Here is a 25,288-nt window from a genome sequence, read left to right on the forward strand (position 1 = left end):
TCCCAAGCATCTCAGTAGAATCTTGGCCTATCATCTAAGCAATGACTATCTGCAGGACTCTCATTATCTAATAAAAAGATTCTCAGTTTAAGTCCGTGGGTTGAAGACATGAACCACCTTCATAAGCATCTTGTTTTATTTGTGCCTCAACTTATTAAAGATAACATAGGTGTTTTTTATGCAACGGAAGCCAAGTATGCAAATGTCATCTTCAATACTCAACTTAGGGAGAATGAACCAAGCATGCTTTCAGAGGAAAACTGTAGGAAAACATTTTTCCAAATTTCAATGAAATAAAAGCCATTGTTAAACGTAAGTTGTACTGAGAAGATCGACGGGCATATACTATGTTAATTTTATAGCTCTCAACACTCGCTATTCTACCCTAAATGCCCAAGCTTTAAGATGTAGGAGATACAGCACCGTATTATACAGTAAGCATTGGGTATGTTTTTAGAAACAAAGAGGAGTAAGGCCAAAATGATAAAAGACAGAAAGCAGCACAGTGGGTAAATATGAACATATAGCTAGAAGTGAGCTATGAGAAAGCTTGTAGAACTTTAAATAAAAAACAGATTCAGACACTGAACTTTCCATTCTGGTGGACTTTTTAAAAATCAGTACTGAAGCTGGCATGGTGGAACATGCCTTTAATTTCAGCACTTGGGAGGTAGAGCCAAGTGGATCTCTCTGCATCTGAGGCCAGTCTGGTCTGCATAGCAGGTTCCAGGTCAGCCAGGGCAACATAAAAAGGTCCAATCTCAAAATAATAATAATAATAATCAGTATTGGAGTGAGGTCAAGTGAAGGCCACCACCATTGTGGTTAGAGCAAAGACTCAGGGTTCAGACTGTGGCTGCAGTAGAGACATAGTGTCACAAAGCCTGTCTGAGCCTCATTTCCTCAATGGGCTAGTCTTAGGTCAACTTGACATGGGTTAAAGTCTTCTGAGAAAATTCCTCCATATGATTGGGCTGTAGCCAAGCCCATATGGCATTTCCTTAATTAGTGATTAATGTGGGAGGTCCCAGCCAATTATGCAGTGGTTCTCAACCTGTGGATTGTGACCCCCTTGGGGAGTTGAGTGACCTTTTCACAAGGGCCACTGAAGACCATCAGAAAACACAGATATTTGCATTATGATTCATAATAGCAAAATTACAGACATGAAGTAGTCACAAAAATAATTTTATGGTTGGGGATCACCACGACTTGAGAAACTGTATTAAAGGACCACAGCATTAGGAAGGTTGAGAACCATAGCCATTATGAGTGGTGCCATCTATGGGCTGGTGGTCCTGCGTTCTATAAGAAAGGAGGCCGAGCAAAGTTGTAGTGGCGCACGCCTTTAATCCCAGCACTCAGGAGGCAGAGGCAAAAGGATCTCTGAGTCTGAGGTCAGCCTGGTCTACAGAGGGAGTTCCAGGACATCCAGGGCTACACAGAGAAACCCTATCTTGAAAAACAAAAAAGAAAGAGAAAAGAAAACAGACTAAGCAAACCCGAGGATCATGCCTGTAAGCAGCATCCTTCCATGGCCTCTGCATCAGCTCCTGCCTCCAGGTTCCTGCCCTGTTTGAGTTCCTGTCCTGACTTCCTTTGATGATGAACTGGAAGCCTAAGCCAAATAAATCCTTTCCTCCCCAAGTTTCTTTGACATAGTGTTTCATCACAGCAATAGTAACCCTAAAGCAGAGGTCAAAACTTCCCAGCCATGAAGCCTTTAAAAGCGAAGAATTCTGCATTTAATGTGTTAAGTTCCACCATGCAAAGGAAGACTGGCAGCTTTGCTCTTGACTCACCCAGGCTTCGGAAGGACTGCTTAGCCTGCTCCAAGGAAGAGGTCCAGCACGAATTTGAACGAGGGATACAATCGGCCTTCTTGAGGAAATTTGCTTCTTAAAGTTTTACTTTAGTTACAGTACCAGGTATGTTACATTTTCACAGAGGAGGACCAGGCAGTGGGGGAAGAAAGAAGAGGCAAGCCTGTCTGTAAAGATACTCAATCTTTGCCGTCTGCTCCAAATACTGCCCAGGTGCAGTCCTCAGCTAGACGTGAAGTCCCCGGGGCCAGACACGATGAATGTATTGAGACAACTGACATGGGTTCCTTTCAACCTCTGGACACCCGGTGAAGAGAGAGACACCATAGGAAACACGATGTGTCCAAGTTTAGAAACAAGCGCTGGGCATTATTCCTGCCCTAGCTTTGGGGGAACCTTCAGCGTCTGACTTGGTTTTCATTTGATGAAACACCGTGAAGTGGGGCTGGAAGCTTCAATGCGGCTCTCGGGGGATTTATTGGAAATCCTAGACAGAAATATAGCCCCACACCTTACAATTGATTGTGGCTACCTATGAAGAATAATAATCAAGACTGGAGAGCCACGGGGAATATTGAGAAAAGCAGAGAAAATGAAGTTTGAGGGTCGTTAAATCTGCATTTGGAAGCATTATATAAGGTACCTGTGGAATGGGTTAAGATAGCATCTGTAAGTATTATAAGTTTACATGTGATTTTAAAATGAGTTGGATTTCCTTGGCTCCTGTGTCCCATTTATGATCATAATAGTTATAAGACGTATTTCCCAGTTCCAAAATTCTACAGATTAGAAGAATGAGCTTCGTCTCCTAGGAGATCCTGGAATGCAAGGGTCACTAAATCAGACTGACAATTAACCCTGAGCTGTATCTCTATCACTGTCTGTTTCATTCGCCATGGAGACATTTCTTCTGTGTGGTGAAATGTGTCACGGAAGTCCTTCCCACACAAAGAATCAATCACTGGCGTGGGCCTGAGAACATACTTACATAAATATGAACCCGCTGAAGGATCATGTCTAGGCCAAAGTCTAATGTGCACAATAAGCAATCAGTAACCGCCTCTCCTAACCTAGTCAGGTATCAAGAGCCCCCATAGGACACAGATCCTATTCGGATGTCAAGAGCGCCATCTGCTGGTCATGGGATTGAGCGGCAGAATCTGAAAAACAGATGTATCAGGAGAGTAGGAAAGATTAAAGACCGACTGAGCCAACACACTGATTTTACACTTGAGCGAACTTCTTACAGCCCAAAGAATGTAGAAAGTCAATTCATCAGCAAACAGAAACCAGAAAATGCTATACCTGGTTTAAAAAAATGAAGAATAAATAAGTACGAAGATTGGCAGGGTCACTTCTGTCATCTACAGATCAAAAGTGACAAACCAGTATCGTATCACAGCCCTAAAAAGTCTGAAAAATATTGATGTAACACAAATAATAAAACTGGCATTTTGTAAGATGCAAGAAAGTATCTACCTATCAAAGATTCCAGCTTAAAATTGCTAGCTATTGTCAGGAGGCAGAAGCAGGTGGATCTCTGTGAGTTCGAGGCCAGCCTGGCTTACAAAGAGAGTTCCAGAACAGCCAGGGCTGTTACACAAAGAAACCCTATCTCAAAAAAACAAATAATAATAATAATAATAATAATAATAATAATAGTTATCTCTTAAAGCAAAGGCTGATGTGGAGTTTGGACAAGGAGTGACAGGAAGGGCGTTTTCAGTATGGCTAATGTTTGTGCCTCTGGTTTAACATGCTTGTTCCTTACAATGAATCATAATACGTCACCACACAGAGAGGACAGAACCTACCGAAAGCATCAAGCCAGGCAACAATAGGCATCTTGCAGCTGGAGAGGAAGGAGCGATGACTGTGGCCACCTGCAGTACTGTGCAGCAGCAGGCGATCTCTCACTGCAGCAGGGTGGGGAGAAGAATCGAGACAACATACAGCAAAGTTCTTCGTAAACTGAAAAAGACTAGGAAACCAGGACCCGTGAACCCTCGTGGGTCTGACACAGAAATGGTGTTGCACCAAGAGTTGCAACAAAACTGAACAACGAAGTCCTTTTTTAAAGAATAGGGAAATTTTTCTCAAATAAGCGAATTTGAAAAATACTGTGACTTCATTTGCCTGAAGACTGTTCTGGACCTCGGCCTCTACAATCAGAAATTGGGCAACTTCTTTTTGTTGTTTTTGTTGGTTTGTTTTCAAGACAGGGTTTCACTATATAGCTCTGGCTGCCCTAGAACTCATTACGTAGACCAGACTGGCCTTGAACTCGCAGAGATCCACCTGCCTCGGCCTCCCAAGTGCTGGGATTAAAGGTGTCCGCCTCTGTGCACAGAGAGAAACCCCTTCCTTAACCTCAGCTCTTTTTTCAAATTCCACCACATTCATCTAGAAGAAAGTTGCCCTTCGTGCTTTCTGCCAGAACTCCTGTGCTGGACCAGTGAGTTCTCTCTGAGCTGTTTCCCACGTTAACAAAGGGTCCCTACTTCCAGCCTCCAGGGTCATTTTCCTCGCTGTCCTCAGGCCTTGAGTTCCCACCAGGTCTTTCCATGTCCCTAGCGGTCTTCTGGGAATCTTTCCCGTTTGTTTTTCATCTCTAGTTCAAGATCCTGCCACTTTCCAGCCACCTCTCAGTCCCAAAGCCACAGCAATGGTTCCACCTGTTATCTCTCACCCCAGAAAAGCCACCTCTAAACCTAACTCCAAGTCTGCAAGCCAGTTGGCCTTGACTGGGCAATCCTCTCTTGAGTATTCTCACGCAGCCACAGTCGGAGGACAGCTGGGTGCGGGCATTGGGACCAGCAGCTGAGGGCCGGTCAGTTCCAAGTTTGGCTGGTGTCGACAGGAGCAGCTTTATCTTGCTTCTCTTGCGGTTTGAGATTCTTATGATCTTGAAGCTGCGTTTTCAGAGGGCACATCCGGAGAAGTGGCCTTCTAAGAGGCAGGAAGCAGAAGCTGCCAGGTCTGCTAAACTACCCAGGACTGACATGGCGACACTTCTCCCATCTTCTGATCAAAACAGTCACAGGGCGCGCACACTTTCCCTAGCTAGGGGAATCAGGATGGTTGTTTTGTATAAACCATGTGGGTACGAGCTATTGTTACAGTGATGTTTAGAAACAATAATCATCCCAGTTAAAATAAACCAGTGGATTAGAGCTTCTCCAGCGCACTTATGGGGTCATACCGTGAGTGTTGTTTAGACTGGCGCTCACCCTCTGCTCGGAGCAGACAGAGTCCTGAGGAGGACCGGTGGCCAAGACCAGCACTCACTGGCATGTGTGAAGGTTCGTTCTTGACAGGGGCTCCAAAGACAGACTCTATGAAGAGAGGCTATCATCCGTTATACCAGGCAGCCCCTTGGCATTAAGTCAAGTGGCATCACGCTGCTTAGAGACTCTTCCCACCCTGCATAAATCTCTAAAACGTTGTTAAGTGGTATAAGAATGAGAGCAGACATTCTGCCGTCCATCATATTTATCGCGCATGCCTGCGAATGCGCATTGCCACCGCGCCCACCTCCAGAGGAGAATGTGCAAACGTATTAAATAAAAGGATAGCAACGAGGAGGAGCCTGACTCCAGGGAAGCGCCGAACCAGTATTTAAAGAGCGTCTAACGCAACCAGGAAGTGTGCACCAACCACTTCGCTTAATTCTTAGAACACCCTATGACGCTCTTCAGTTTCCTAAGAAAATGGGGCTTGGGGAATGTAAGTATTTTGCTGAAGGTGGCACGCTGGTCATTGAAAGAGCTGAAATACAGGCCCACTGACTAATAACTCACAGTACTGAAGTGAAGAGCCCAAGTATAAAAGCCAAGTAAGTCGCTTTTGGCAAGTGTTTTAACACTCTGAACTTCAGGGAAGATACTCTGGAGCGCTGAAGAGCAGTCTTTGCTCCAGAAGCAAGGCATCTCAGCCTGGGCAAGCTCTAGACTTAAGTTCTGCCCCAGCAGGAGGTTCCTGTTTCCTCTTCACTTTGTATCGTCCATTACCTGGCTACTTACTTTTTTGACTCAACAAAGGTATAACTTCTTTCTATATCCAGGCTGATCGCACTAGAAAGACTGCAGCGTGTAGCAGAAGCAACCACCATGTTGCCTAGAGGAGCTCCATCCAATTCAAACAAAATCCTTCCGACTTTGCCCTTCAGTCGCGAACAGTTAAACACGTGCGTTACTTCCCATTTTACAAATAAGCATCAACAGTGATCACACACAATCTTCTCATTCTCAGGTTCTCTCTCTCTCTCTCTCTCTCTCTTTCTCCCCTCCCTCCCTCCTTCCCCCTCCCTCCCTCCCCCTCCCTCCCTCCCTCCCCCTCCCTCTCGCTCCCTCTCATTTTCACGGTTTCTGTTGTTTTGAGACAGGCTCTTGCATCAATACTCTGCCTCTGTGTCCAGAGTCCTGAGATGGTCAGCACACGCCACACCCGACTCTCATTTATAATCCTACACATAGGATCCCCTCTTTATTAATCTGAAATAGTTCATCTCAATTGTTAATTTGATGCAATCTCAAATATAGGTGTATTTAGGGTGTGTCCAGCTGAGATTATCGTGTGGGGGGAGGGGGTGTCTAGCCCCTGTGTGGCCTGATGGAGGCTGAATGGCCATGACAGAGACTCACCACTCTGTTTTGTCCCTGGGATGTGATCCACTGTCTCAAGCTTTTGCCGCCATACTGCACCCTTGAATTGTGAACCGGAAGAGATTCTTTTCTTTCACGTGCTTTTGCCAGACTCTCAGCCATCAGCAGAAGAGAACTAGGACAAATCATAAGCCTGGTGGTGCCACTCCCCTCTCCCTTGAAGGATTCTCTGCAGAATGTGGCAAAATGGCAAGCCAGTTGTTAGCTTGATCGGGTTTACCTGAAATTCCTAGTCAAATGCTACTCTTAGGTGACCTCCAACGACCAGTGTCTAGCCACCTCCACCTGTCATATTGCCAACAGGCAAACTCTCTTCTGGAGCTACTGTCTGCCAGCCTGTGATGGCATGACATCGCCTGCCAGCTTTTGCCTATATCACTCTCTTCCTTTTCCGTTCAGACAAGTTATTCTCCACAAAACCACTAGATACTTGTCAGCGTCCTCTCCCAGGAGAGCCACGTGATCAGTCAAAGATAAGTTTGTATCCAGTCCAAGAGGCAAACTCATTCTACACTCATCCACCTTAGTAATAATGCTTAGCAGTTTTCCCGCAGAGTGATGTCAACTCATGCCCCCTAAAATATTTTATGCCAACCATGGATCATTTTTTTTCTTCACATAAACATTGTACTTTTTAACCAACAAGATATTTTATGTAATTGATTATATGCTTCAAAATATTGATTTAAATATTAATATGTCACTGATTAAATACTTTACTGCATTGGCTAAAGAAATGATTACCCAAGGCTGGAGAGATGGCTCAGTGGTTAAGAGCACTGGCTGTCCTTTCAGAGAATCTGGGTTCGATTCCCAGCACCCACATGACTGCTTACAAATGTCTGTCACTCCAGTTCTAGAGAATCCAACACCCTCACACAGACATACATGCAAGCAAAATACCAATGCACATAAAATAAATAAATCTTTCAGCCAGGCGGTGGTGGCGCACGTCTTTAATCCCAGCACTCGGGAGGCAGAGGCAGGCGGATCTCTGTGAGTTCAAGATCAGCCTGATCTACAAGAGCTAGTTACAGGACAGGCTCCAAAGCCACAGAGAAACCCTGTCTCAAAAAACCATAAATAAACAAACAAACAAATAAATAAATAAATAAATTTTTCTTTAAAAAAGTGTACATGTTAGAAAAAAAAATCCAAAAAGGGTTAGTTTTGAAATAGAGATATACCATCAGATATAGCACCACCTAGTGGCACGTAGTAGGAATTGTTACTACTCCACCAATAGATGAAAGGGGGAACCTTGTTGTATTGCCTAACTTAAGGTTTTTAAGAGATGGTCCAAGAGTCAATCAAACAAAAACTGCATTTACCCTGAATCAGGTCTGAACTCTGATAGGTACCAATGGGTCATTTTCCCGTCTGTTTAAAAGCACCGGCACCCTTTCCTCTGCGCACCTCCCTGGTCCACATGGCTCATTTTGCTGTTGCCCCTGAGTACCTGACAGCTCATAAACATTGTGATCTACTGATGACTGAATGCCAGCTCTGGAGGGCGGAGCCTTTGTCCATCTTACTCATTCTGTGCTCAAAGTTTTCTGAATAAAGGAATGCATCTTTTTCAACAGCCAATGACCACCCTTGGAACTGGAAGGCAAGGGAGACTCGACTTAAGTGGAAACTTAAGAGATTTTATTAGAATCGATTGAGCTATGAGAGGCCATGCCCTGTTGGAGAACTGGAAAACCTGGTCAGAAAAACTATACATCCATTTCCAGGAGTGTTCAAAACATGTAACTGAAAACCAGTCTGTGACAGGAACTGTCATTGACCAGCTGCAGCCATGATGAGGGCATGCTTGCGCATCTGTGGGAACGTGGAACCCTGATGCTCCTATTGACGGGCACAGTAAAGAAATAGCAACACGACCCCTTCGAGGTAAGGTTACGGTTTCTATTGTGAATAAGAGGAAACACCCAGAGGCAACTGCAGGAGTCCAGAGACTGGACACGCAGGGCTGGACATGCAGGGCTGGGGAAGTGGGGACATGGAAGGAAAGAGTGGAGACAAGGAATAGAGAATAGAACAGAGCAAGAGAGAGAACTGAGAGAAAGGGCAGTGTACAGGGGGCAGGAGATCAGGACAGGGGCTTTCAAATGTGTAACAAGTCCTTGTGAATTGGGGACTCAGGGAGCCTGGAGGCTGGCATGGGCTTTGATATCCAGCCACGGGAGTATATTACTGGATCCAAATGTTTCTTTCTGCCAGAGGTCAGGAAATTGACTTTTTGGCAGATGGGAACAGGTTTCACAGCTTCCTGAGGAAGAATGGCCTTTATCTAACTGCCAGAAATCCTCCTATAGTCCAGGTTGACTGCCCATGTCAAAGGGACAAGGGTACCCTTTGGAACTGATAGCTAACAATATAGTTAGAGATTTGGGGCATGACTAAAGAACACCACAAGATGGGACTTACTGACTTAAAGACCAAAAAGTTAATTCAATGAAGCTGGTTCTGGTGGCACACATTTGATGTCAGCACTCAGGAAGCAGAGGCAGACTGATATACATAGAAAATTTCAGGCCAGACAGAGCTACATAGTGAGATCCTGTATCAAAAACAAAACAACAAAAATCGTACACTAGGGCTGGAGAGATGGCACAGTGGTTAAGAGCAGTGCCTGCTCTTCCAAAGGTCCCGAGTTCAATTCCCAGCAACCACATGGTGGCTCACAACCATTTGTAATGAGGTCTGGTGCCCTCTTCTGGTTTGCAGGCATACATACAGACAGAATATTGTATACATAATAAAAATAATAATTTTAAAAAACCACACACTATAAAATGTTAATTAGAAAAATCATTTATTTCTGCTCCTTTCATACATCATATTGTCCAGGAAAGTCTCCCATATGTGTCTGAAGCGGCAGAGTACCACACACGCCGTTTAAAGGCAAAGCACCACTGGAGGAACTGACCAGTCGTCCAAGAATCTCGGCTCTCACGATATACCTCTCGATTTGTATTAATTTCTGAAAATCAGAAATACCATGTCCAAAAAATGATAGGGGGGTTGTAAAAAATAATCACTTTATTCAATACCAAAGTTTTAGAAATGGAGTCTATTTTCTTTAGGAAATAAAAAACTAAGAAGAAAATGCCACTTAACATAGTTGGTACATCAGAATAGGTCATCAGAAAAATACTGTAATGAACTTGTCTCTGATACCATCAATTCCAGGCCTAGCCTTCATATGCTTGCTAGGGTGTCACTCAGCGCTGTTCAACTCTGCTCTTCACTCTTCTCCACAGTGCACAAGGGAGTGGCTCAGCCTTAAAAGTTTCACTAACAGGAGCCAATCCAGGATTCACTGGTTTCTTCTCAAAAGGCACTAGCCCATCAGGTAGCCCCTGCAGAAATAAATCATAAACACAGAAAGTGACTAGAAAGCAAATTCAAAAAAGCCCACCTCCTTTCTACGAATCAAATGACAATCCCAAATCTCATTGCTACTCCTCACCACCGCCCTTGGTTCACGCTAATAAATAAGCAAACTTCCCGCTACTCTTCCCTCTCAAAGTATAACATCACAAAGCAATACGCAAACTAACACAAAATTTGTTTGGAATATTAGTTTAAGATGTGTTATATTCGTTTATGATGTGGGATATTTGTTTAATGATGCAAAGATGTGTTGTATTCTTTTATGTTGCATTTGTTTAACTCTGTGAAGCTGTGATACTTTGCCTAAAACACCTGATTGGTCTAAGGCTTAATGGTTTTTTTGTTTTGTTTTGTTTTGTATGAAGGCTGCAATCTATACCCAAAACGCCTGGGTCCAGAAGTGTTTGGTATTTTTCTTTCGCTTAGTGTGTGAATGGCGTATGTGTATGTTCCTGTGTGTGTGCACACATGTACACGTGGATGTAAAACTCAGAAAGACTAGTCAGCAGTAAGCTCCAGGTGTCAGCCTGTCTGCCTCCCTAGCATCACAAGTACAGACGTGTCTTCGTCCCAGATCTTCACAGGGTGATTCAGAAGATGAACACAGGTCCTCACACTTCCGGAGCAACTGCTTTCCTTGTGGAGCCACATCCCCAACTGAGATTTCAGACTATTTAATGTTTGCGTATATAAAGAGATATCTTAGGGGTGGACTCTAAATCTAAATATAAAATTCATCTATAGGAACTGGGGGTGTAGTTCAGCAGCAGAGGACCTGTCTGACGTGGCTAGTTTATGTCAAGCCAGAGTGAGTCATCTGAAAGGAAGGCGCCTCCATACAATCGAGTGTAGGAAGCCAATAGGGCATTTTCTTAATAGAGATCCATGGCGGAGGGTCCAGACCATTATGGGTGGAGCCATCCTTGGGCTGGTGGTCCTGGGTTCTATAAAAAAGCAAGCTGAGCAAGCCATGAGAGATAAGCCAGTAAGCAGCACCCCTTCGTGGTCTCTGCATCAGCTCCTGCCTCCGGGTACTGCCTGGTTTGAGTTTCTGCCTTGGTTTCCCTCAGTGAACTATAATATACAAGTGAAACAAATCCTCTCCTCCCCAGGTTGCTGTGGTCAGCACAGCACAGTAACCCGAAGACACTGCCTAACATGAACAATGCCCCTGGATTTGATCTCAAGCACTGCAAAACTTTAAGCCCAAACCAAACCGATCATTTATGTATCTTATGTATCTTGTCCATGTATTCAAAGGGTTAACTTCATACAAATTCTGTGCATGAAACAAAGGTTTCGTGGTATAGCATTTTCCACCATCCTATCATGCTGGCTGTCAACAATTTTAGCTTTTCAGGTTAGGAATAAGCAACTTATGCCAATAATGAAAGAGCAACAGCCACCCGTAGCTTGAAAATCCTTACTGTCACTAATCCTACTGGAATCTGACATAGTAACCAAAAGGCACATCATAGAAAAACTAGCTACCACCAGTCAGTGCAGCTAACAGAACTAGACTTTCTCATGAATGTGCATGGGGATAGCCAAGAAGACCTACTGATCTCAGTTTACTACAACCATAGTTGTAACTTGAGAAAAATCAGTGTTCTGGACACTTTTCACCTTTAAACGAGTGTTAAATTAAATCTATGAATTTATGCTATCCAATTAATCATTATACCAATTCATAACAAAAGTTAAATTGCTTTACACAAATTACACAAGCTATTTTACTTACGGCAATTTCATTCTCATGAATACTCTAGCCATGAAGAAACTCAGCAGGACACAGACAAAGCCAATGAAGAGAAGAAGAAACCTATTGAGTTTTGGAATATTTGGTGCATTGGAACGGTCCAGGATTATGAAACCTAAACCTCCCATTGTAAACAGGAAGCTAGACGCAAGTCCTTCCATGATATACTGCCCGTTCACTCTGAGAAAGAAAACCACAGCACAGCAAACGAATGTTACTAGAAAATTAATGTTTTTCCCTTTGGTTGATGCTAAAACAGTTTTGTTAACATTTTATTCTACCCTTACAATTATTTATTATGCCTTTGGATATTCATCTGTTCATTCATTCAACAGGTTATTTATTAAGACGTTTATCCCATCAAATATTATTCTAGGTTCTAGGAATACAACAATGAACAAAATAGATAAAAACCTGTCTTGGCTGGGAATATAGCTCAGTGGCAGAACTTGCTAGCACAGGCATCACAAAAAACAAACAAAAAAATAAAAAATAAAACTTGGCCATCTTCTGGCTTAAAGAGTTTTAAAATATTAACTCTCAGGGACTAGAGAAATAGTCCGGCAGTTAAGAGCACTAGCTGTTATTCCAGAGGTCCCGAGTTTCATTTCCAGCGACCACATGGTGGCTCACAGCCATCTATAATGGGATCTGATGCCCCCTTCTGGCATGTAGGTATATATGCAGATAAAGCATTGTATACATAAAATAAGATACAGGGCTTTTAAAAAAACAAAATCAGCTAACAAAACTGTCTAGAAAATCAATACACATTTAGTTATTTTAAAAGCTGAACATCTTATGTATAATGAACTTTAACTTTTCAAAGTTATGCTACTTAAACTTGCATCACATTTTGGTTTTCAAGACAGGGTCTCACTATGTAGCTCTGGCTGTCTAGGAACTCATTATATAGACCAGGCTGGCCTTGAACACAAGAGGTATCTCCCTCTGCCCCCCAAGTGCTGGAATTGAGGGTATACACAACTTCCTGACAATCCCACCTTTAATTCCAGCTCTTAGGAGGCAGGGGCTGGTGGGTCTCTATGAATTCAAGGCGAGCCAGAACTATACAGTGAGACCCTGCCTACAAACAAATAATATTCTACCAACTGCAAAGAAATTTGAACATGTTGTGCTTCTTGAAGTCATAATAATTAATAAATCTCTCATTCTAAAGTCTTTTTAAGGCATACATTCTTTTTTATTTTTGTTTTTTCAGGACAGTTTCTCTGTAGTTTTGGAGCCTGTCCTAGAACTAGCTCTTGTAGACCAGGTTGGCCTCTAACACACTGAGATCCACCTATCTCTGCCTCCCAAGTGCTGGGACTAAAGACGTGCACCACCACCACCCAGCTAAGGCATACATTCTTAACTAATGCTATGACCCCAACAACATCTCGAGCAATCTGTAAATCCTTATATGCCAATTTGTGTATATGCTTATATCTGATTTTTCTTTTTTTAAAAAAATTTTACTGTTCCGTGTATGTATGTATGTATGTATGTATGTATGTATGCATATGTTTAGGGGTACACATGCATAGCATGTATGAGGAGGTCAGAAGACAACTTGAGGTCAGTTCTCTTCTTCCACTATATGGGTGCTGGCGACTGAATTCACATTTAGGGTTGGCATCAAGTGCCTTTACCTACTAAGCCGCCTCAATAGCTCACATCTCACTTTTCAGGAATATGGTTATGTTGAATTCTTAGAGAAAGCAATTTTCTGCCAAAGAGATGGTTATTAATAGGTATTATAGAGAACATATATGATATTTTTCATTAACTAATTGGTTTCATTGAAAAGATAATACTGTCTTTTAAAAAAAAGAAAGAAAACATAATTTGGCACCAGATTCATCTAGAATGCTGTTTCTCTGATGAAATGGAATCCATAAGGTCTCAAAATTATGTTTCTTACTTAACGGTAACATTCAGGGTCTATAAATGTCTTTTCTAAAATGCCCACATAACTACCATAAACAGTCATTTCCTGCCCATACATGAGGCCCCAGATTTGGTCTCCAGTACCTAAATAAGCAAATGCAGTGGTGCAATCAATTAGTGCGTGGTGTTTACATGGTAATATATAAATGGATCTGCTAATTCCAACAAAATGTTACCAAAAAATGACTGTGGTTTGCTGACCCTAGAACAGTCTGTCATTTTGATTTTAAACTGGCCTTTAGGTTGGTGATATGCCAATCAATAAGATACACTTGACTTCTTTTTTTTTAAAGGTTTATTTATGAGAGCTCTGTCTGCATGCATACTTGTTCTCCAGAAGAGGGCATCAGATCCCTCTGGCGTGGTTGTGAGACACCATATGGGTGCTAGGAAACGAACTCAGAACCTTTGGAAGAGCAGCCAGTGCTCTTAACTGCTGAGCCATCTCGCCATCCCTACATTGACTACCTAATAGATTAATAATACAGTTCTATTTTGTTACGGTCTTACCTCGTTTTGTCATAAGAACTCCAGGCGTGTGTTCATTCCTCCCTCCGCAGCCCCCCAACCTGTCTTTGTTTTTCAAGACAGGGTTTCTCTGTAGCTTTGGAGCCTGTCCTAGAACTCACTCTGTAGACCAGGCTGACCTCGAACTCACAGAAAGCCTCCTGTCTCTGCCTCTTGAATACTGGGATTAAAGGAGTGCGCCACCACTCCCCAGGAAAACAGGTGTTTCTAAATGCAGGTAAGTCCCACAGCATTTTCATTGCACTTCATTTTTTTTGTTGTTTTTTTTTTGTTTTTTTTGTACTTCATTTTTATTTACCTTTGTTTCTTGAGAGCCAGAGTCTCACTATGACTTAAGTTCACTATGCATTCCAAGCTGCCTAAACCAGAGACCCTCTACTGGAGTTACAAGCACGTGCCACCACGCTCATTTTTCTCGCACTGAATAATTAAGTATGCCCCAGCAACCTTCTTTCCCACCATCAAGCTGTTCAAAATGCTATCTTTTACCTGTAAGCCAAGAAAGCTACTGGTCTCTGATGTCCATGTTCATCAGTCATTGAGCCGACACTTGGAGGTTCAACAATAACATCATAGATTATTCCTAAAAATAAGACAACAGTTTGAAAAACAAAGATTGCAGGTTTCATTGCCTATAATTACACTTAAATAGGACTTATTATTTATACATAAATAAGGCTGCTCTGATTATATTATTATAATCAAATCAGATCCACCTCACCTTCTAATCTTCGGATAACCCATTTTAGAACATCTAAACAATACTGTCTCTCAAAGAGGTGCCAGTTTCATGAAGGGAACTTAGGAACCCCTCTGATACTCTGGAATGACTGCACAGAGACATTTAATACTAAGGATCTACTGCAACACACAAAATACGGCCACATATCCGTGAATTTATTTCTGTAAATTGAGGGAGGCTAGCTCTTTCTCTTTGGCTAGCTGAGAGGAGTTCTCACTCTGTAGCAGAAGCTGCCATTGAACTCACTGTGTAACCCAGGTTGCCTCAAATGTGCTGATCTTCCTGCCTCAGTGTCCTGAGTGCTGGGTCACAGACTTCTCAGCCAGTGATCATTACTGTCAATCCCAGCACCTCACAATTTAATCATGACCATTAATGTCCATTAACATTCTCAACTTCCACTGTGGGGATACACTCTGTTCTTAGAAAACCTCAACTCCAGCTTTTCTTATTAAATAGCAGGCCTGTCTCCCTGCTGACAAAAGAACCAACAATTCCCTTACCTTCTCCCTGGCAAACCTACAAAGCCTGGCACCTACATTCACTGCCCCTTTCACTCAGCTACATGAGGAGTCCCTCCCTCAGAGCACCCCAGCTCACCTTCTCGGGAAGGTCATTCATTCCTCTGGATAGCTCTTCTCAGCCCTCTTACCAAGCTTTCTTTCCCTTCATCAACCCTTCTTCATTCCTTTAGTTTCCTAGCATTCTCTTTCTGCCTTTCTTAAATACACAGTCCTGGAAAGATCTACGTAGCCCAGTTTCTGCCACCCCCAGCAGTGCTGAGGTTGCCCGTGACCTCTGGGTCATGGCCTCCTGGTCCCGCAACTGTTCCGTCGCCATCTTTCCAGGAATACCTGGTCCATTTTACAACATCACTTGCTAAAAGGCAAACAAAACAAAACTGGACAGATAAAAGACTAATTAAAACCACTGCTACCCAACCTAACATTATAACCTAAGCTACAGCTCTTAAATTGTGGACTGTAACACAGGACAGAACAATTGTGGGGATTGAAACAGACAAAATACCACTAGTGAAAGGTCTGTGAACTTGTGAGCTCTAAATCGCCTATGTGCATACAACCCTGGTTCTGAACACAGCGCAGGCACTGTGGAAGCACGTTCCACACTGTGCAATGACAGAAAGCACGGCCTGCAACATCCGAGTTTGGTTTCCAGACTGCTGTGCCCTGTGGATTATAGTTGTTTTTACTATATATTATTATAAACACAAAGTTTGCTCTCCTAAAAGCATGATGCTAAGTATCAGATTAGTATTGTCGGACTGTATTGTGTATTGGTCTTTAATATTGCTGTTTAAGTTTCTTTAAAAATTGTTAAATGAGCTTTAGCTTCAGATTAGGGCAGAATTTCCAACAATTTCTGAGATGGTCTTAAACACGTTTTCCATTTCACGCTACATGTTCCCAGCACTGGCAATTATAAACCCAAAATACTAAACTCTGAAGGACCCCGAGGATGCTCTAGATCCTCCAGGATCAAATACTCTACTAAGGTTTGGTTCTCTATGTGAAAATAATTAAGTACACCCATCTCTTTAGTATATGAGTTTGCTTTCGGTTTTAAGAAGCAGTGCAACTGTCTGTCTACCAAACTATTTGTTGTAATTTTATGTTACTATCAGTAAAAGTTTGGCATGTATATCTATTTTATACACCTATTTCACACAACCAGGGTTGTGCAGGTTTCTCACAAATGGATCACAAAGGAGGGAAAGTTTAAGAAGCCCTGACGTAAGTAAACAGAAACCACCTTCCTGGGCTCCTGGTCCCACACTTTGTCCATGCTTTCTTTTCTTTTTTAGTAAACCCTTCTAACCATTCGAACTCAGGCTTGCTGGCCATTTCTTCAGGGAACACACAGGAATGGAAATGGTGCTTCCAACTCTTCTCTGCAATGACACTCCATGTAGGAGGAAGCAACTGTGCGGCACCTAACACGTCTCGACTACATTCCAGGGAGGGCAGGGTAATTAAGGTTGTCTGCTGCTACCCCAGCGATGAGCTAACAGAAACTCAGTTAAAACCTGCCATTCAGCAACGCTGTTTCTGTATAAAGGTTTACTCAGTTTTCAGAAGACTGTCTTTTCCGGGGGGTCAAACAGTAAATGTACAAGATGTGGCCTTGACCACGACCGGTACCCTTTCACTTAGACCCAGTGGTTAGAGCAGAGAATCCCCTAACCCCATTTACAAATACCAAAAATGACAGCCAATGGAAAGCTGAGGCTTTAAAAAAAAAAAAATCTGTCTCCAAAGGAAACAGGGCTAGGAAACAGACTGGCAAAAATGAAAACTCATTATTTTTAAAGCCAAATGCATTTTGTTTCATTTATTCAGTATTCACTGCTTAATGTGCCGAGCAAAACTTAATGCTAATGACACACCAGATAATGTCTTTTTTTTAAAACAATAAAAAAAATTGTTTAAGGGCTGGAGAGATGGCTCAGTGGTTAAGAGCACTGGCTGCTCTTTCAGAGGACCTGGGTTCAATTCCCAACACCCACAAGGCAGCTCACAACTGTCTCTAATTCCAGTTCCACACCAGTGCACATAAAATAAAGTTAAATAATTATAAAAGTAATTGTTTAAAGTGGCACTTAGCATTAGCATTTCTGTTAACGTGAGCTAGGCAGGGCGTAAACTCTACCTTTGAAGGCTGTCTCATACCTCTTCAAAGACAAGTAGGTATGAAATAGCAATCATACGGTCACCGCCACCCCCAAAAAGTTGAACTACTCTTGCTAACTTAAGATCTTTCTAATTTTCTGAGTTAAATACACTATTCCCTAAACTCCAAAAGCACACTCCTGAGTAAATCCTGGAACTGGCGATCCAAAGGCTACCTGAAGACTGCAGACAGACTGCCAACTCAGCAGCAGGCAAGGCCACACCCCTCTGCATTTTCCACTTCAGAAAAGCGATGCTTTCCTTGAGCCCCCAACTTTTGCCCTCTGAAACATATTATCTTTTTGCAAGCATCAATTCCAATCTCATGCATTTCTCAAAAACCGTGGCTTCGATAACATTCCTTTCTCATCCTCGTGACTGGAAACAAAGCAACCCCAAGACCTTGGGGTTTGGCCGTCAGATCACTTCCAAGGTTCCAGGGACCACAAAGAGGGAAGTTTCAAAGTCCCACACCCTCTTGACCGACCACGGAAATACAGTGAATCGATTATGATGTTCCCAAGAGCTCCACGTACTAAGTAATAAAAAGAACAAGCTATGCTTGACAAATATATTCAACTCGGCTCTCAGGATGGGAGCCTCGAGGGAGAGGGCAGGCAGAGAATGAGAGCACTTCTCTCCGGGGCAGGACGTGAAGAAAGCTCCGCTTTGCATGCAGACCGACGTGGGCTCGGCATTGCCCTCCCGGTCGGAGCCGGGCTCGGCCGCCACGCGCCTCCGCAGCGCCCACCCGACCCATCACGGCCGAGTTACCTCCGGTAATGAGGAAGTAAGACACCACCACCAGGGCGTACACCGTCATGGCCGACGGCATGTGCACCCAGGGCGGCTTCTTCAGCTTCAGGTTGGGACATTCGAGCACTAAAAAAGGGACTCGGTACAGAGTCTCCATGTCGGCGGCAGCACGGCCAGCCCTCCAGCCTCCCGTGCCGCCCGGAAACACGCCCCGCCTTCCCTAGCTCTCGTGCGTGCGTCAGTCGAGGAACGTAGGTCCGCAAAGGTCAGAAGTGGACATGCCATCCACTCAAGAAAAAAAACCACAATGAGCTATTAAGGTATATATAGGATATAATAAAATTTATAATCTTATTAAGATGGATTAGGGGGTCAGACTTTCGTTTTCTTGCTGAAAAACACAGCTTAGATATTATGCATCTGCCAGGACCTCCAAGGCGTCTTACGTGGCCGAGCTAGAGACGAGGAGTCGCATCCCACTGCCCCGCCCACTTGCTGACGACACACTTGGAGCTGATTGGCTGCTGGAAGCTCTAAGCTCCCAGAGCTGCAGGGTGAATGGGAAAGTTTAGGAACCTGATCCTTTCTAAGATTGGTGGTTCAAGCCCAACTGTCTGAACTTTTTCTTCATGCTGTATAGCGGTACTGACAATAGTAACAATTGTCAACAATTGCCGAAGTTGTATTTTATCCATTTTTTTTTTTAAAAATTCAGTCCATGCCCACCATAAACTGTGACAGAACAAAATATATTCTGAATGATTTGTATGTAGTTCTTTCGCCACGCCCCATTATTCTTCCTTATTTTAATGTGCAGTTTGTGCAGTACTTTTTTCTCTTTCTGCCTCCTGCTCCTCTATAACATGTAAAATAAAATTTACTGATAACATTCAGCCTTTCTCTAATTATTAGATAGCAAAGAAGGAAAAAAATCATTATCACCCAAAAACGAAGAGAAGTTCTTTTCCTCTTTGGGGGTGGGAAGCAAATTTGAGTTTTATAAAGGAGGATTGCATTTCTAGGGAAAGCATGATATTGCTGTGAAAATTAAATATTGTTTAAAAACGTATACATAGATGCGAAGTCAAGCTGTTACTTGTATTTCAGTAACTCACGAAGCTGGAGTCACATTGCCCAGATTCTTTTCACTGCAGAATTATTTTTGCTTTCTTCAACTTTTTGTTTGTTTGTTTTGTTTTGTTTTTGTTTTTCGAGACAGGGTTTCTCTGTAGCTTTGGTGCCTGTCCCGGAACTAGCTCTTGTAGACCAGGCTGGCCTCGAACTCCCAGAAATCCGCCTGCCTCTGCCTCCCGAGTGCTGGGATTAAAGGCATGTGCCACCACCGCCCGGCTTTTCTTCAACTTTTTTATTAGGTGCTGGCTCAAATCTAGTGCTTGCATATGCTAGACTGAGTTAAAACGCCAGCCCTCTGCAAAGCTTTTTAGTGTGGGCCACAAGAAGCATCATTAGTTCTAAAAGACATTTTTTTTTTTTTTTTTTTTTTTTTTTTGGATTTTCAAGACAGGGTTTCTCCGTAGCTTTTGGTTCCTGTCCTGGAACTAGCTCTTGTAGACCAGGCTGGACTCGAACTCCCAGAGATCCGCCTGCCTCTGCCTCCCGAGTGCTGGGATTAAAGGCATGCGCCACCACCGCCCGGCCCGAGACATTATTTTTTAAGCTAGGAAATAAACTTCCATTTGCTCTTTATTTCTAAAACTTTAATAATTCTTTGTTCAAAATGAATGGATTGGCTGGGTGGTGCTAGCGAATACCTTTCAACCCCAGCACTTGGGAGGCAGAGGCAGTGGATCTCTGTGAGTTCAAGGCCAGCCTGGTCTACAGAGCAGGTTCCAGGACGTCCAGGACTACACAGGGAAACCTGCCTCAAAAAAAACAAAAGGGGGAGGGAGGAAGGGGAAGAGAAGAAGGAGGGAAGGAAGGAAGGAAGGAAGGAAGGAAGGAAGGAAGGAAGGAAGGAAGGAAGGAAGGAAGGAAGGAAGGAAGAAGATGGGTGGATGGGGCTGGAGAGTTGGCTAAAAGTGATTAAGAGCACTTGTTCTTGCAAAGATCCCAGGTTCGATTCCCAGCACCCACATGGAGGCTTTTTTAGGCACCAGGTATGCATGTAGTGCACAGACATACAGGCAAAACACTCAAACACACAAATAAAATAAATCTAAAAACATATTTTTGAAAGGAAAAGCCTAGTAAGCACAATTTTTTAAAAGAATATGAAAAAATGGATAGATTAAATGTGTTGTGAAGTGTCAACACAGTAATACTATAGAACCTCTACATCTGATGCCACAGAAGTTCATTTTTCTGGAATCGAGAGATCTCACAACAGGGTTGAAATAAAAATGGGGAAGGGTGGAGAACTGACTCATTGGTTGTATGAATTTCCCAGGCACTGTGCACTGAAAACAAAAGTCTAAAGCAATGGTTCTCAACCTGAGGGTCTCGACCCTCTTACAGGCTCACATATCAGATGTCCTGTATATCAAATATTTACACTACGATTCATAACAGTAGCAAAATTACAGTTATTCAGTAGCAATGAAAATAACGTTATGGTTGGGGGTCAGCACAGCATGAGGAACTGTATTAAAGGGTCAGAGCATTAGGAAGGTTGAGAACCACTGTTCACAAGGAACATAAAAACAAATGTGTGCATGATGAAATTATAGAGTACGCTTTTTCCAAAATCACAAGTATTGCCTAGTTTGTTTGTGATTTATGTGTTAATTTTTGGATTAAAATTTTTAGGTAGCTACCTGTCGTAACACAGCAGTTTCTTTCTGGCACATCTACTGGAGAGTAAACGCTGTGTCTGTCAGGAACAGGTGGGCTGTAGCGTGATACAGTATCGTATAGTAGAGTAGAGGTCTGCTTATAGCCAAACAAAAACAAACATGTTTCTGTAAATTCAAGGACGATCACAGAAAAAAATGAAAAGACTACAGATGCCTGAAAGAGGGAAGGAAGGGGTTAAGTAACTGCACAATGCCAGAGCAAATGCCGAATGTGGGGCACAGCTCAGAAGAGGAAATTTATCTTGGAAAAAGATTTTTTTCTTTTGACTTCTGAGAACTGAACACGGCCAGGGAAGGCTATCCACACACTAGAGAAGGGCCCTAACACTGAGATTACATCCCCAGCCCTTTAAAAATTCTTCTTATTATTTTTAATTTTACATTTACCTGAGTGAGCAAGCATGTACATGTGTGCTGTGTCTTTACCCACTGGGTAATCTCTAAGTTTTTTTAAATACTGTTTTATGTGTGTATGTGTCCTTTGTCTGTTTTTATGTGTGTCCCTTGGATCCCATGGAATGAGAGTTAGGAGGGTGCTAAGAATGGAGCCCAAGTCCTCTGGAAGAGCAGGGCTCTTATCCACTGAGCCATCCCAGGCCCTCCCACAGAAGGACAGTTGCCAGGACTGGCCTTGAACTTTTGATCCCTCTGCCTTGTCCTCCCAAGTAGCAGAGACTTCACAGCGTGTGCTACCACACACACACACACACACACACACACACACACACACACCCAGATTAGAAAAAGAAAGAGCAGAAAAATCAGAGGTATTAGGGCAACCAGTATTTATGTCCACCGTACAAAAAAAACTGTGCTATGTCATCTTATCTATGCCATCCAATCATTCTCTAGAGCAGGTGTTAACTTTACTCTTCAGAAGTCGGTTGACCAGGCTTGGCCTTGAACTCACAGAGATCAGCCAGCCTCTGCCTCCCCAGTGCTGGGATTAAAAGGGTGTGCCACCACCACCCAGCTTGATTTCTAACCTATAAGGATGGTCAAAATGCTGACACTGACGTGGCCAAAAGCGGCTGAGACCATCCCTTGTGCCTCATGGACATTCGCATTCTAAGGTTCTCAATAGAGAAAGGGAACTGCCCAAGTGCAAGGCTGAGTTTCTGTGTTTTCAAGTCTTACTTGGCTCCTGGGAGGGAGAGAAGAGTGGAGTGTCAAGAGAGGAAAGTATTGATACATAGCATTCAGAGTTTAGATTTAAATATGTACTCACATAAACACAAACATGTAGGGGTTTTTTGGTAGAAAATAACTGTACATGTCTTTCCTGCAAAGCTGGTGTAATTCAAACAACCATTTGAACTTCCCACTTGTAATTTCTCTCTGTGGTCACAGTGGGGCAGGCTTTCTCTTTTCGAGGACTCGGTCATGCACAGTTCAACTCTGGCCAAACATATTTTTTGATACCTTGAGATTCATCAGCTATATTCACAAGCATAGTAAAAAGGCAAACTTATTTTTAAAAAACTTGCCTCGATGCTGTGATCAAATAAGTGTAATTAAATATAACATAAGTAGAAAAGGCTGCTTCTTGGGGCATTCAAGCCTGTCTTTAAAATGCAAATGGTTTACTCCTTTAAAGATGAAAGAAAAATCTCCTGAAAGCATCATTTTCAGATGAATAAAATATCAAACCCAGGGTTGTTTTCAATCTATCTAGCTGCCTTGAAAATCATATATACTTATGAAATGTTAAAAATGGGCTTGGCGAATTTTGGCCAACTGAATATTTTCACAAAGACTAATTCTATTAATCTTTTAATACAATACATCTTTTAATTAGTATGTAGGAACCCACAAGGTGGAAGCAGAGAGCCCACTGCTACAAATTGTCTTCTCACAGCTATGGGTATGCTGTGGCATGCGTGTGCTCACAGACTTGCACACAGACACACACATACACACAATAAGTGTTTTTTAAAAGTCACTAAAACACACGATAAAAACCTGACCGGTGAAGGACACCTTCCATCATCTGTACCCACTCCCTATTCTTTTTTATTTTATTTTCAACACAACCAGCAGTAGTGGATTCTTTTGATTGCGCGCTATCTTTCCAAGGCGTACTTTACCCCGAGGTTAGGAAGAGCATCTAAATGAACAGTCTTTAATCTTTTCAAAGAATTGGAACTAAAAGCCAGATTGCAATTTCACTGCACATGTGAAATATGGGGACGGGCTCAGCACAAGGAAGTCTCTGCAAAGGGGAGGCCACGATCACAGCCGCTCTCATCAGCACCTTTTCGAGATGCCGGGAAATCAAAGCGCCTTCTCGCCTCCAGAAATGATCTCCCCAGAGGTAAGAATTTGGGGTGCATTTGAGCAGCTGCTGACGCTGCTGATGGCCAGGAGCCTCGAGCAGAGACCCTGTCTCCAGGGCTGTCAGCTGGTCCTTCCAGACACTCCGCAGTCTATTTAGCAACAGAGGGAAACAAACCAAAACTATGCTGGCTGAAATGACGAAGGCCCCTTTAAGGCATTGATTTGCCTGTACTTAGGCACATTGAGAAGAAAAAGTATGTTTTATATATATTAAATGAAATATCTAACTTTTTAAGAATGCCGTAAAATATTTCCATATGTACATTATATCAAAGTACTTTCCCTCAAGTTCAGTTGAAAGGAAACCCGCAGAACATTAGGCCCATCAGAATAGATGTCTCCAGTCGTGGCTTTTAGATGCCATAATGCGCTTCTGCCCAGAACTAATCAAATACAGCTTGGCACTTCAACTCCATGTGTGTGTGTGTGTGTGTGTTGTGTGTGTTTCCACGGTCCCTCACAAAGACACAGAATTTGGATGGTATCAGTTGACTTTTCGATTATTTCCAACATGGTGACGTTCCTTTAATCATGACAGAGAGAACTCCTGACCACACAAGCTCAGGTTTGGACAGCAGAAGCTGCTTCACAGAAATCCTCATTATCTCCTCCACAGCTATAGGTCAGATGACGGAGACAGAGAGAGGGTAAGAACCGTCTTTGGAATTGCCTAAAAGCGATGAAAATCTCCACCAAACAACTATGCACACTCCTGTCTTTGTGGAAGGACAGACCAAGGTCCAGCCTGACGAGAATGTGTTCATATGTCAGTTTTAGAGATTCTGATTGATTTACTTTAGCCCAGGAGTCTGATTTTTTTTTTTAATTTTAGGTTTTTTTTGTTATTGTTGTTGTTTTTTTTTTGTTTTTGTTTTTCAAGACAGGGTTTCTCTTTGTAGCCCTGCCTGTCCTGGAACTCGTGCTGTAGACCAGGCTGGCCTTGAACTCAGAGATCTGCCTATCTCTGCCTCCTGAATGCTTGGGTTAAAGTACTCAGTGCCCAGTTTGGAGTCTGATTTCTTTTAAGTATGATGCATATTAATTTGGTCTTTGACAATTTCATGTGTCTGTCTACATTCAGTTTACTCCCGCCTTCGAGCCTCCCTCTCTCCCTCACACCAGTTACCCACCCCTTCCCTACAAGTCCCCTCTTTATAACCATGTCATCTGTTTTGTGTAGTGACCACAGAGTTTCACCAGGGCTTCTATGGACTAGGGGTTTGGAACTGTCCATGAGTGCTGGTGGGCTCACCTATGAATGCATAGCTGAAGGCAATGACTCTTCCTCCTCCAGAATCCCCCAACAGTTCAGCAGGGAGGGGTAGGGCTCCATAGTCCTTCCAGGATTAGTGGCCACCCAGCCTTGTGCAGGCCTAGGGAAGATCACTCACCTGCTGTGGAATCATGATGGTAACGGCTCTTATGCCACACAGATAGGTTTTCACAACCCCCTCCCTCTCTTCTGTTCTGCCTGTCTGTCTGTCTCTCTCTCTCTCCCTCCCCTTCTCTCTCTCTCTTTTCCTCCTTCCTTCCTTCCTTCCTTCCTTCCTTTCTTTTTCCTTCCTTTTCTTTCTTTTTGCTTGTTTGCTTCCTTCCTTCCTCTCTCTTTCCATCCCTTCTTCCCTGAGCCTTAGATGGGAGGATACACACGTATCTTGTTCAACCATCTCTTAAGGGATTTCCTAAAGTCAATCTCCCAAGTGTGAAACTGCGGACTACATAGTCAAACTCACATTTATGAAATAGAAAAGGGAAGTTCAGGTCCTCCTGGACTTGAACCCTGATGTCTATTTTTTTTTTTTTTTTTGGTTTTTCAAGACAGGG

General features: G+C 43.0%; 1 protein-coding gene across 1 annotated transcript; it reads right to left on the minus strand.

Moving 5' to 3' along the window:
• Positions 1-9,284: 9,284 nt before the first annotated feature.
• Ostc (oligosaccharyltransferase complex non-catalytic subunit) lies at positions 9,285-18,536 on the minus strand. The gene is made up of 4 exons (XM_057794223.1): positions 18,333-18,536; positions 14,616-14,709; positions 11,631-11,828; positions 9,285-9,855 (listed from the first exon to the last, which is right to left on the minus strand). Exons 1-4 carry the CDS (start codon positions 18,469-18,471, stop codon positions 9,837-9,839), a joined length of 450 nt encoding a protein of 149 aa, XP_057650206.1. The 5' UTR covers positions 18,472-18,536; the 3' UTR covers positions 9,285-9,836.
• Positions 18,537-25,288: the final 6,752 nt, after the last annotated feature.

The sequence above is a fragment of the Chionomys nivalis genome, chromosome 18, assembly GCF_950005125.1.
Source record: "Chionomys nivalis chromosome 18, mChiNiv1.1, whole genome shotgun sequence".
Classification (NCBI taxonomy): Eukaryota; Metazoa; Chordata; class Mammalia; order Rodentia; family Cricetidae; genus Chionomys; species Chionomys nivalis.

Excerpts from the sequence above, each read along its gene's own strand:
- Ostc (XM_057794223.1), bottom strand. The coding sequence starts at position 18,471 with ATGGAGACTCTGTACCGAGTCCCTTTTTTAGTGCTCGAATGTCCCAAC. Across the intron at positions 14,710-18,332 it reads TTACTTCCTCATTACCGGAG|GAATAATCTATGATGTTATT; the intron begins GTAACTCGGCCG and ends TCTTATTTTTAG. Across the intron at positions 11,829-14,615 it reads GTAGCTTTCTTGGCTTACAG|AGTGAACGGGCAGTATATCA; the intron begins GTAAAAGATAGC and ends TTTCTTTCTCAG.